At 52.2% G+C, this 12,094-nt stretch overlaps 3 protein-coding genes across 3 annotated transcripts; 2 read left to right on the top strand and 1 right to left on the bottom strand.

Annotated features, from left to right (window-relative positions):
* Positions 1 to 1,276: 1,276 nt before the first annotated feature.
* EMWEY_00022750 (transcription factor IIIb subunit, putative) lies at positions 1,277 to 5,048 on the top strand (the record flags this gene model as incomplete). Its single annotated transcript, XM_013480713.1, has 10 exons — positions 1,277 to 1,359; positions 1,512 to 1,590; positions 2,337 to 2,453; positions 2,834 to 3,032; positions 3,177 to 3,215; positions 3,344 to 3,477; positions 3,592 to 3,942; positions 4,069 to 4,323; positions 4,699 to 4,731; positions 4,935 to 5,048. 10 exons carry the CDS (start codon positions 1,277 to 1,279, stop codon positions 5,046 to 5,048), a joined length of 1,404 nt encoding a protein of 467 aa, XP_013336167.1.
* A 609-nt stretch (positions 5,049 to 5,657) lies between these two features.
* On the bottom strand, positions 5,658 to 9,101 carry EMWEY_00022760 (hypothetical protein, conserved; the record flags this gene model as incomplete). The annotated part of the gene is made up of 1 exon (XM_013480714.1): positions 5,658 to 9,101. The coding sequence occupies one exon, from the start codon at positions 9,099 to 9,101 to the stop codon at positions 5,658 to 5,660; it is 3,444 nt and encodes a 1,147-aa protein (XP_013336168.1).
* A 562-nt stretch (positions 9,102 to 9,663) lies between these two features.
* EMWEY_00022770 (hypothetical protein, conserved) lies at positions 9,664 to 11,423 on the top strand (the record flags this gene model as incomplete). The annotated part of the gene is made up of 5 exons (XM_013480715.1): positions 9,664 to 9,670; positions 10,015 to 10,552; positions 10,800 to 10,850; positions 11,034 to 11,075; positions 11,291 to 11,423. The coding sequence occupies 5 exons, from the start codon at positions 9,664 to 9,666 to the stop codon at positions 11,421 to 11,423; spliced, it is 771 nt and encodes a 256-aa protein (XP_013336169.1).
* Positions 11,424 to 12,094: the final 671 nt, after the last annotated feature.

The raw sequence follows: 12,094 nt of genomic DNA on the forward strand, positions 1-12,094 counted from the left end.
TGCTGCCGTTGCTGCAGGGGTTCTAATGGGTCCCTCTTAGTAGCGCCATAGCGCCTTAGGAGCAGCAGCGGGGCAGCATCCAAAGAGCTAGGGGACTAGGCACTGCTGTTGCTGCAGCGGGGGCAGCAGCAGCAGCAACGAACTAGATACGGATCAGCAGCAAGGGGCGACACGGGGGCAGTTGCTGCAGCAGTCGTGTTGCTGCAGGTGGTGGTAGTGGGGTAGTTGAGGTGTATAGGCACATCACCCCAAGGGTATTTCTTACTCTATAGTAGATAGGTACCCTATTATTAAGATAAATATCCTTAAAAAGATAAAATGTTTTATTAACAGGCTTTAGTACCCTTTTTGAGGCTCCTCTTGGGGGCCCCCCAGGGGCCCCCAACCCCGGGGGCCCCCAAGGCAACGGTTGCCTGCTAGGGGGCATCATGCTGCAGCATAATTTTCCTCAGGGATTAAAAATAAAATTAATTAATAATTTAATTTGCATGCAAAGTATTTTATTTCCTTATATTCTTTATTTAATCATAAAGAAGCAGCAGCAGCAGCAGCACTGTTAAGCAGTAGATAGGGCCTGCGGGGCCCCCAGCGCTCACCAGAGAGCGGCGACTGTAGAGCAGCAGCAGCAGCAGCAATAGCAACAGCAGTAGGAGTAACAGCAGCAGAAACAGCAGCAGCAGCAGCAACAGCAACAGCAGACGCGGGACTACCTTTCCTGTTTTGCGGTAGTGACAGCTCAGTGCATACAATACAACAAGTGCTGCTGCTGCTGCTGCTGCTGCCTCCTGGGGCCCCTCTGCTTCCCTGGGGGCCCCATAAGGAGAAGGGAAGGGGGGCGTTCGAGGATAAGGAGTGGGGGCCTCTCAAGGAGAAAGAGGGGGGGGCCCTCAGTACCTTCTGCCAAGCTCCAAGTTATACCTAATCCGTTGCATGCGTTTTCCTGCCTCGTAAGTAAGAAGACACTGCAGCAGCAACGGAAAGAAAAGACATAAACAAAGAAAGAAATTCCCTCCTACTAAACCCTAAACCCTAAACCCTAAACCCTAAACCCTAAGCCTCATAAGAAGGGGGGCGCCGAGGTCTCATTAAGGAAACAGAAGACCCTTTATTATACCTAAAAGAGACAGAAGAAGGACGAGAACAGAGGGAGAGACTGTTGCAGCAGCAGCAGGAACAGCAACAGCAGCAGCAACAACAACAACAACAACAACAACAACAGCAGCAGCAGCAGCAGCAACAGGCATTGAGTATTCTGTATAGCTGAGGATACACCACAATGAGTAACCCAAAGACTTGCCGCTTCTGCGGCAGTGATGAGTTGGAGCGCAGCGAGCATAAGGGGGAACTTACTTGCTGCAGGTTAGGTACCCCTCTCCTACCAGCAGCAGCAGCAGCAGCAGCAGCAGGAGCAGCAGGAGCAATAGCAACACCAGCAGCAGCAGAATGCATGCATGCATACATGCATGCATGCATTTGTTATATTGTGCTGCTGTGCATGCATGCATGCACAGGTGTGGGGCTGTCCTAGAGGAGAGCGGAATTGTTGAGGGACTCCAATTCACTGAATCTGCTGGAGGGGGCATGGCCTTGGTAATAATATATCTGCTGCTGTTGCTGCTGTTGCTGCTGTTGCTGCTGTTGCTGCTGTTGCTGCTGTTGTGCTGCAGAGTCAGTGTCCGTTCTCTGGGCCAGGTAAGAACCTATTACTTCCTCTGCTTCTTTTACTTCCTCTTAAGCAGCAGCAGCAGCAGCAGCATCTGCTGTTGCTGCTGCTGCTGCTGCTGCAGCATCTTCCCTTGACCTCCACCTTTGTACCTACAACAGGAGCCACTATAGATACCCCTATCTTATGACCCCTTGTTGAATTTGTCTGTTTTTCCTCTTCCTATCCATATCCAAATTAGCTGCATTTGCTGCATTTGCTGCTGCTACTATTACAATATATATATATATATATATTTAGGTATTTATAAAGTTATTACGTGTCCTACACGTCCAAGTACCTCATGTGGATCCATCTTTATATTTGGATCGATTTGCATCACAATTAAAATTTAATGATAAAACACAAATCATAGCACAGACTGCTGTTAGACTTGTACAGGTACTCCTCCTGCTGCTCCTGCTGCTCCTGCTGTTGCTGCTCCTGCTGTTATTGCTGCTGTTGCTGTTGCTGTTTGGTGGTGGGGGAGAGGGATGGTGCCTCGTGGTGGTGGTGCTGCTCTTGCTGTTGCTGTCGTTGTTTGGTGGCGGTGGTGGTGATGCTGATGCTGCTGCTGCTATCTTCACTGCTGCTGCTGCTATTGTTGCTGCTGTTGCTGCTGCTGCTGCTGCAGGCAATGAAGAGGGACTGGATTGCAACAGGAAGGAGACCAATGGGTTTATGTGGTGCTGCTCTGCTAATTGCTGCTCGTTATCATGAAGTACATGTTGATGCAGAACAAGTTGCTGCAGTAAGTGTCTCCTTTCTTTTTTGTCTCCTTTTTTCTCCTTATTGTCTCCTTTCTTTTTTGTCTCCTTATTGTCCCCTTACTGTCTCCTTTCTCTCTCCCTACTGTCTCCTTTCCCCTGTCCCCTTTCTTCTCTCTCTCTTTGCTGTCTCCTTTTTCTCATTAATGTCTCCTCTTTTGTGTCCCCTTCCTTGTGTCACCTTTATGTTTCCTTTCTGTCTCCTTTCTTCTGTTTCTTCACTGTTTCCTCCCTGTCTCCTCCCTGTCTCCTTCCTTTCTCCTTCCTGCCCGCTTCCTGTCTCCCTTTATGTGTCTCCTTTTAATTGTCTCCTTATTTATTTATTTATATATTTATTTATTTATTTATTTATTTATTTTCTTAGGCAGTACGTATATCGTCCCCTACATTATCTAAACGTTTATATGAATTCAAGAGGACAGCAGTTGCTCAGCTTCCTGCTGCTGCACTAGGGGAGACAGATTTGCTGCAGTTGCCTGCTCTCCCTCTTCCTCCTTGTCGTCTTACTAAAAAGAGACACCAGCAGCAGCAGCAGCAGCAGCAACCACCACAGATATTAGATGGTAAGAATTTATAAAATGTTATTATTATTGTGTTGCTGCTGTTTCCTGCACCTGTGTTGCTGTTTGTTGCTGCTGTTGCTGTTTGCTGCTTCTCGTGCTGCAGCAGCTGCTGCTGCTTGTGTTTGTGTGTCTCTTTGTCTGCAGCAGAGAAGGAGACACTTCAACTCAAAGACGGAAGTGCAGGTGCGCAGCAGCAGCAGGCAGCAGCAGCAGCATCAAGATGCAGCAGCAGCAGCAGCAAGAGGCAGCAGCAATGTTGTTCTTTTATCTTTATTTACCTAGTTGCCTGCTGTCTCCTTTTGTCTGTGCAGCAACACCAGCAACAGAGGCAGCAGATGAACCAGCAGAGCCACCAGCAGCAGCAGCAGCAGCAACAGATGGACAAAAGGAGACAGAGGGGAGGCCTTTGCCTCTTGGTGCTGGCAACGATGCTGTCTGCAACGAGGTTAGTTAGCTGTCTCCTTTTAGTGTCTCCTTTTAGTGTCTCCTTTTAGTGTCTCATCGCTGTATCTCGTGTGCTGCTGCTGCTGCTGTTGCTGCTGCTGCTGCTGCGCTACAGCTTCCTTCCTCAGGAGACATCTTGTCTGTAGCTGGTTGGATAGTCCAAACAATTAGTACCTCTAATCCAGAAGAAGCAGCAGCAGCAGCAGGAGCAGCAGCAGGAGCAGCAGCAGGAGCAGCAGGTGCAGGAGATGCAGCAAATGCAGCAACAGCAGCAGGAGGAGACAGCTCCACAGCAGACACGAAAGAAACAGGCTCTGCATCAGGAGACAATCAGCAAGGCATGCAAACAGCAGCAGGAGCAGCAGCAGCAGGTGCAGCAGCAGCAGCAGCAGCAGAGGGAGAAGAGGAGACAGTGCGAATCACAGAAAGCGAAAATCCTCTCGCTGATCTCCTCAGATCTGTCAGGGTAAGGATCCACTACTTTTCTGCTGCTGCTGCTGCTGCTGTTGCTGCTCCTGCTGTTGCTGCTGTTGCTGCTGTTGCTGCTGCTGTACTGCATGCATCTGTGTCCATATCTGCGGTGTCTCCTCAGGCAAGAGCTGATGAGTTGCTGCCTCCTGAGGAGACACAAGGATCTGCAACAGCAGCAGCAGCAGCAAACAGCGATGAAGCTTACTTTTTGCATGCAGCCTCAGGAGGAGCAGCAACAGGTGCTGCTGCTGCTGCTGCTGACTATGAGGAGCAGCAGGGGGAAAAGGAAGAAGAAGAAGATGATGATGATGATGATACAGTAGCAGATATGCTTCTTAATGAGGAAGAAAGACAAACTAAGGCACTTATCTGGTACGCCTGCTGCTGCTGCTGCTGCTGCTGTTATTGCTGCTGCTGCTATTGCTGCTGGTTCATGCATTTGCTGCTGCTGCTGCTGCTGCATGCATGTGCTGCTAATAGGGACGACCTAACAAAGGATATAATGCCTGAGGTACATAGAAGACTAAGACAAAAAAAACAAAAAGAAAAAGAACAACTACTTAATCCTAATAAAAGGTATATATACTGTCTCCTTTTTTGTCTCCTTTTTTGTCTCCTTTTTTGTCTCATTATTGTCTCCTATATTGTTTCCTTTATTGTCTCCTTTACTGTCTCCTTATTGTATTTTGTCTCCTTTCTTGTGTCTCCTTTCTTGTGTCCTTTTTTTTTATACAGACGCCGTCCTCAACAGCAACGCAATGCTGCCCTTGCTGCAGCTGCGAGTGTACGTACACCCAAACCCTACGCTGCTGCCGCTGTTGCTGCTGGTGCTGTTGCTGCTGGTGCTGTTGCTGCTGCTGCTGCTGTTGTGTCTTTGCCGTTGTTTTAATCCATCTGTTGCACCTGCTGCTACTCCTCGTGCTGCTACTGCTTTTGCTATTGTTGCTGGTGCTGCTGTTGTTGTTGCTGCTGCTGCTGCTGCTGCAGGCAGCAGAGTCTGTGCGCCTGTCTCTTGAGCGTAAAGGGAAGGGCCTCGCACAAAGAATTGATGAGGAGGCCCTTGAGGCCCTATTTGCTGCTAGGAAGGTTATAGACCTCTAGTAATACGAGCAGCAGCAGCGGCAGCAGCAGCGCGAACAGCAGCAGCAGCAGTATTGACTATAGCTGCAGCAGCAGTAGTAGTAGCTGGAGCAGCACTTGTAGATGCAGCAGCAGCAGCAACAACAACAGCAACAACAGCAGCAGCGGGAGCAGTGCCAAGAGGCAGCACCAGCTGCAATCACGGGAGCAGCTAACCACTGCAGCAGCAGCAGCAGGAACAGCAGCAGCAGCAGCAGCAACTGAATGTGCTGCAGTATAGCAGCAGCAGTTGTGGGGCTACGCTAGCAGGAGGGAAGGTGTTATATAAACCCTCCTAGGCAATTGTCATCTCTGCCTATCGAGGGTTTAGGGTTTAGGGTTTAGGGTTTAGGGTTTTTATGTTAATAACTTTCTTTTCCTCTTCTTCTTTTTTAGGGTTTTTACCTCCTGTATAGAATTAATAAAACTCCTATTTACTTTATTGCTGTCAGCAGCAGCGCGTGTGTCTCTTTTCTGCTGCTGTTCTTGCTGCTGCTGCTGCTGCTGCTCTTGCTGCTGGAGGGAGACACCTTATAGATACACTTAGAGATGGCTACGGGTGATGCACTTCGTCACGTCTAAAGAAATTAACTAAGTTAAATAGCCAGGTTTTGCTGCTGCTGCTGCTGCTGCTGCTGCATTAGGTGCAGCAGCAGCAGCAGCAGCAGCAACAAGCTCTTCGTATGAAGCAGCAAGAGCAGCAACATCAGCAGCACAAAACAGATGCTGCAGGGCATCAGCAGCAGACCCACAAAGTTTCCTTCTTGCTGCACGAGATAGAGCTGCATATACACCTGTATGCTGCTGCTGTGGCTGCTGCTGCAGCAGCAGCGCCTGGTGCTGCAGTTGCTGCAGGACGCTGCGTGCTGCTGCACCTAATGCAGGGACAGCAGCACGGGGAAGGGTTTGCTGCTCAAAGGAGACACATACACTTAGGAGACTAGCAGCAACTTGCTGCAGCTCCTTAAGGTGTCTGTACAGCACAATTTGCGCTGTTGCCAGCTCGCTTGCTGCAGCAGCAGCAGCAGCAGCAGCAGCAGGTGCTGAGCAAGCTGGTGCTGGTGCAGCAGCAGCAGCAGGTGCTGAGAGGGCTGGTGCCGCAGAAGCAGCTGGTGTTGGGCTGGTTGGTGCAGCAGCAGCAGCAGCAGCAGCAGCAGGTATGGAGAGTGCCGGTGCTGCAGCAGTAGTAATGCATGCGGTTTGTATGCTTGCTTGCTGCAGCAAATGCAGCAGCAGCGGCAGCAAATGCGCAGCAGCATCGAAGAGACACACGAAGTGTTTTAGAGACAACGAACGTATTTGCTGCTGCGGCAGCTGCAGCAGCAGCAGCAAACTAAGGGGACCAATATAAGCTACTGCTGCTGCTGGAATAGCTTGCTGCCCTTGCTGCTGCTGTTGCTGCTGCTGCTGTGTTGCAGCACGCTGTAGACGGGATAGGGCATGGACGCAGCACACGAGGTGCCGCTTCGGTGGGCGGCTGCTGCTGTTGCTGCTGCTGCTGCTGCGCAGTTTTAGCAGCAGCACGTGGGCCGCGAGCAGCAGCAGCAGCTGTTGCTGCTGCTGCCGCTGTAGCAGCAGCATGTGCTGCGGGAGCTGCTGCAGTCGATGCTTCTCTCCTTTAGTGTCTTGCTGCAGCAGACGCTGCTGCAGCAACCGACGCCCTAGCCCCTTTGCTGCAACCGGCTGCTGCTGCTGCTGTTGCAGTTCCTCATGCTGCTGCTGTTCCTGCTGCTGCGGCTGGTTGTGTAGCTGCACTTCGTTATGCTGGTGCGGCTGCTGTTGCTGTTGCTGTTGCTGCTGTAACTGTAACTGCTGCTGTTGTTCTTGCTGCTCCTGCTGGTCCTCCTGCTCTTCCTGTTGTTGTTGTTGCTGCTGCTGTTCCTGCTGCTGCTGCTGCTGCTTCCGCTGCTGCCCCAGCAGTCTGTTGATGACTGTGTACATTAACTTCAGCAGCTGCGGCAGCGGCATAGCAAAGAGATTCCCTCTTACCTTTTTTGTGTCTCCTGTCTGCTGCAGCAGCAGCAGCTGCTGCTGCAGCGGTGACACTCGGGGAAGAAGGGTCCGCTGCTGCTGCTGCTGCTCCCGCTGCAGTTGCTGCATTTGCAGCAACAGGCGCCAGCAGCGACGCAGCACCTGGCGACCGTGGCGAGTGCTGCATGCATAATAACCTTCAGCAGCAGCAGCAGCAGCAGCAGAAGTACCAGCAGCAGCAGCAGCAACGGCAGCATCTGCTGCTGTAGGAGCTCCTAGCACTGCTTCATCTACAGTGTCCAGTGGCACGGCTGCTGCTATTGCTGGTGTTGCTGCTGCTGCTGCTGTTGTTGCTGCTACTGGTGTTGCTGCTGCTGCAGGGAGAGTTGGGTCTCTTGCTGGTTCCCCTTTAGTGGGCAGCGGCAGCTGCTGCAGCTCTGCTGCTATTGCTGCTGCTGCTGCTGCCAATAAAGATGGTGCATCTGCTGCAGTTTCTGCTGTTGTTGTTGCTGCTGCTGCTGTTGCTGCTGCCAGATCGCTGCATGTGCGTGCTGCTGCAGCTGACAGCAGCACAACACGCGCTGCAGTTGGTTGAATCGGTGGCACTTCTTCCTGCTGCTGCTGCTGCTGCTGCCGCTGCTGCTTCTTCAGGAGTCGTAGCGTTCGTTGCAGCAGCAGCAGCAGCACGTCCGGCGCAAACGCTTCGTGCAGCCATGAGGTGTCTCCCTCTGCTGCGTGCAGGGATTTGCTGCTGCTGCTGCTGCTGTTGCTGCACTGTGCTGCATGCAAGAGGTGCAGCTGACCACTGGTCACGTACAGCTGCAGCAAATGGTCGATGTCTCCTAAGGAGGCTCGTGCTGCTGCTCGCCGCAGCAGCTGCTGCAGCAGCAAACAGAGAGGCCTTGGCAGCAACTTGCTTCCGGCGGTGCTGGCGTCTACTGCTGCTGCAGTTGCTGCTGCAGTTGCTGCTGCAGTTGCTGCTGCTTGAATCCCTTCGATGTCGTTCCTGCGCTGCTCACTAAAGAACTTGCTGCGGTGTATCTCCAGCTCCTGCTGTAGCTGCAGCAATCTGCTGCTCCTCCTTGTTGTTGCCCCTTTGCTGAGTTGCTGCTGTTGTTGCTGCTGCAGCAGCAGCTGATGCTCTGCTGCAGCAACATCATGCAGGAAGGCCCCCAGCAGCGGGAAGCGGGCTACCTCGCATACACTCCCCTTAGGAGCAGCAGCAGCAGCAACAGAGCCAGCAGCAGCAGCACCAGCAGCAGTAGATGCCTTTTGCTGCTGCAGCAACTGCAGCAAGACAGCCATGCAGTGTCTTGACACCTCAGCCTTTACTAGAGGAGATAAACCTGCGGGCATAGCAGCAGCAAATGCTGCTGCTGCTGCTCTTCTTGCTGCTGCTGTTCCTGGTAGCACAGTCATTGGCGCTGCTGCTGCATTTGCTGCTGCATTTGCTGCACTTGGAGCAGCAGCAGCAGCTGCTGCTGCTGATGCTGCTGCTCGAACGACGCCTGAAAAACGCCCACGAGGTGTAAATGGCACTCTTGGAGTTCGCTGCTGCTGCTGCTGCTGCTGCTGCTGCTGCCCTTGCTGCAAGTTTTGCTGCTGCTGCTGCTGCCGTTTCCTCTGCAGCATAAGAGCACCAACAGAGCGGATAAGCTTCTGCCCCTTTCGGCTCTCCAAGTCAACTTGGATGAGACCACGATGCTGCTGCTGCTGCTGCTGCTGCTGTTGCTGCTGCTGCTGCTGCCAACTCTGCAGTTGCCGATGCTGTGGTTGCTGCTGCTGTCGCTGCTGCTGCTCATTCCCGCAGCTACTTCTATGCTGCGGCAGAAGGATTGCTCCTCCCGAAGATGTGCCCGTATCTGCTGCTGCTGATGCTGCTGTTGCTGCTGCTCCTGCTGCTGCTGTTCCTGCTGCTGCAGTCGTAAATGCCCTTGTTGCTGTTGCTACTGCAGCCGCTGCTGTCACCAGCTTCTGTCTTGCTGCAGCTGTTGGTGTTGTAGCAGCAGCAACTGCAGCAACTGCAGCAGCAACCTTCCCATTGCCCGTGCAAAGTTGTTTCATCGTGTGTTGCTGCTCTTGCTGCTGCTCTTGCTGCTGCACTTGCTCCTGCTGCTGCTGCTGCTGCTAAGTAGCCCATATTTACTATATTTAAATAAATTATTTAATTTATTTTATTTAAATTAAATAAAAAAGAAAAAAAGAATAAAAAAGGAAAGAAGAAGGCAAAACCCCCCTGCTGCCGACCGCCGATTCAGTTGTCTCGACAGTCCCTAAACCCTAAACCCTAAACCCTAAACCTTAAACCCTAAACCCTAAACCCTAAACCCTAATCTTCTTTATTTCTTGCTAGGGTTTCATCTCTTAACTATTAGAGTTTTCTTCTGCTCGATGTAACGATCTTCTGGGGCTGCTGCAGGGGGCCCTAAACCCTAAACCCTAAACCCTAAACCCTAAACCCTTACCACTAAACCCTAAACCCTAAACCCTAAGCCCTAAACAGTGGTTGGCATTATGTCGTGTTATACAATTTTCTTTTTTTCTACCTTAGAAGACACCACTAGGGTTTAGGGTTTAGGGTTTAGAGTTAAGATCCCTCTGGGGGCCCCTGGGGGCCCCTACAACTATGCGAGGTTTGCTGCAGCAGTTGCTGCTGCGGGAGCAGCAGCAGGGTGTACGGTCTATTTGCTGCTGCTACCCAGCAGCGGGAACAGCGCATGCAGCAGCAGCAGCTCGCCGGACTGCAGCAGCAGCTGCAGCGAGAGCTGCTGCTACATACGCAGCAGCAGCAGCAGCAGCTGTTTCAGGGTCCTACTCTTCTTGCTGCTATAGGGGTACGTTGACGTTACTGCTCTTGCTGCTTCCGCAGCAGCAGTTGCTGCGGTTGCTGCTGCTTCTGTGTGTGTGTGCAACTGATGTTTCTGCTGCTGTTGCTGCTGACATGCTGTTGCTGCTGCTGCATGTTGTTATCCTGTAGGCTTTCCGTCAGCAGCAAAAGCTGCTGCTGCACCGGGCCCGTCCATTTCCAGCAGCAGCAGCAGCAGCAGAAATGCAGCATGCAAAGCTTTGCTGCAGCAGCAGCAGCTGCCGCAGCAGCAGCAGCAGCAGCAGTGGCAGCAGCGTCGCGAGTTTAGCAGCAGCATGAATGCTGCTGCAGCAGCGGAGGAAGATCTAGAAGACGAAGAAGAAGAAGTAACAGCAGCAGACACAGCAGCAGCAGCAGCAGAAGCAGCAGCAGTAAGAGGTGACCGTACACTGCAGATGTTTTGTGTCTGTGCTCCTGGACTAGAGGAGCTGCTAGCTAGGGAGCTGCAGCTGCTGCTGCTGTCCCCACAGCCTCATCTTGCTGCCGCTACTGCTGCTGCAGCAAGAGGGGATACAGCAGCAGCACAAGCAGCAGCAGCAGCAGCACAAGCAGCAGCAGCAGCATCTGCTGTTGTCTCTGCGGATATACAAGAAGGAGGTGTTGCTGTTAAGGGGCCCCCTGAGCTGCTATGGAATATAGCACTACGCAGGTATACCCTGCTGCTGCTGCTGCTGCTGCTGCTGTTTCTGCTGGTGCTGCTGTTGGTGTTGCTGCTGCCGTTGCTGCTGTTGGTGTTGCTGCTGCTGTTGCTGCTGTCGCTGCTGCTGTTGGATATCTGAATGCAGCACGCAGCATACCAGCAGCAACAGTTGTAGATACTGTCTCTTATACTGTTTCTCTTGCTGCTGCTGTTGCTGCTGCTTCTGTTCTTGCTGCTGCTGCTGCTGCTGCTACAGCCGTGTTACTGAGGAAGTACGCGTTGTTCTTGGGGAGCCATTCGTCGCCAGGTTAGTTGATGTGCTGCTGCTATTGCTGTTGCTGCTGCTGCTGCTGCTGTTATTGTTGTTGCTGCTGCTGTTGCTGGTGCTGCTGTTGATGCTACTGTTGCTGTTGGTGTTGCTGCTGTTGTCTTGCTGCTGCACTGCATGGCTGCTGCTGCTGCTGTTGCTGCTGTTGCTGCTGCTGCTCAGGGGGGAGAAGGAACTCTCGCGTGGTGTAGCAGCGCTTCCATGGTAAGCTCTCCTAGTTGCTGCTGCTGCTCTTGCTGCTGCTGCTCGTGCTGCTGCTGTTGTTGTTGCTGCTGCTGCTTGTGGTGCTGCTCCTTGTGGTGCCCTCATTTATGTTGTTAATACATGGCTGCTACCATTGCTGCTGCTGCTGCTGCTGTCTGTGCTGCTGCTGTTGCTGTTATCTGTGCTTCTGTTGGTGCTGCTGCTGCTGCTGCCAGGGAGAGGTTTGTGGCATTCTCTGCCAACTTTACGGAGCCCAAAGTGTCTGTAAGCAGCAACAGCAGCAACATCTGCAGCAGCAACAACAGCAGCAGCAGCAGCAGCAGCTACAACAGCTGCAGCAACGGCTAGATAGCGGTTTATTTCCTGCGCGTCCTGTTGTTTCTTGCTGTACTTCTTACTCCTGCATGTTCTCTTGCTGTTGCTGTTGCTGTTGCTGTTGCCGCTGCTGCTGCTGCTGCTGCTGCTTCTGCTGCTGCTGCTGCTGCTGCTGCTGCAGGTATCAACGCATGCATCTCGTTTATATTGCCGTTCTTTAATAGTTAATTTGGTGCTGGAGGGAATAAGAGACAAAAGGAGACACTTGCTGCAGCAAGACACAACAATAGATAAAATACATGATAAAAAACATAAACAAGGAGGTAGGGCTGCTGCTGCTGCTGCTGCTGCTGTTGTTGTTGTTGTTGTTGTTGTTGGTGGTGGTGGTGGTGCTGTTGCTGCTGTTGGTGCCGCGTCTGGTGTTGCTATTGGTCGTGCTGTTGCTGCTGCTGTTGCTGCTGCTGCTATCTCCTTCCTACGGTCTCCTGCTGCTGCTGTCTCCTTAGGGCCTCCTCATATCTACGTCCGCTTAAAAAACAACATCTGCACCGTCCGTCTTGCTGCTGCTGCTGCTGTTGCTGCTGCTGCTGTCGCTGCTGCTGCTGCTTTTATTGCGCCGCTGCTGTTGCTGTGGTTGTGTTTGTGCTGCTGTTGTTGCTGCTAGTTTTACTGCTGCTGCTGCTGTGATCATGGTAGTGGCGTTG

The sequence above is a fragment of the Eimeria maxima genome, genomic scaffold, assembly GCF_000499605.1.
Source record: "Eimeria maxima Weybridge genomic scaffold, Emw_scaff224, whole genome shotgun sequence".
NCBI classification, from domain to species: domain Eukaryota; phylum Apicomplexa; class Conoidasida; order Eucoccidiorida; family Eimeriidae; genus Eimeria; species Eimeria maxima.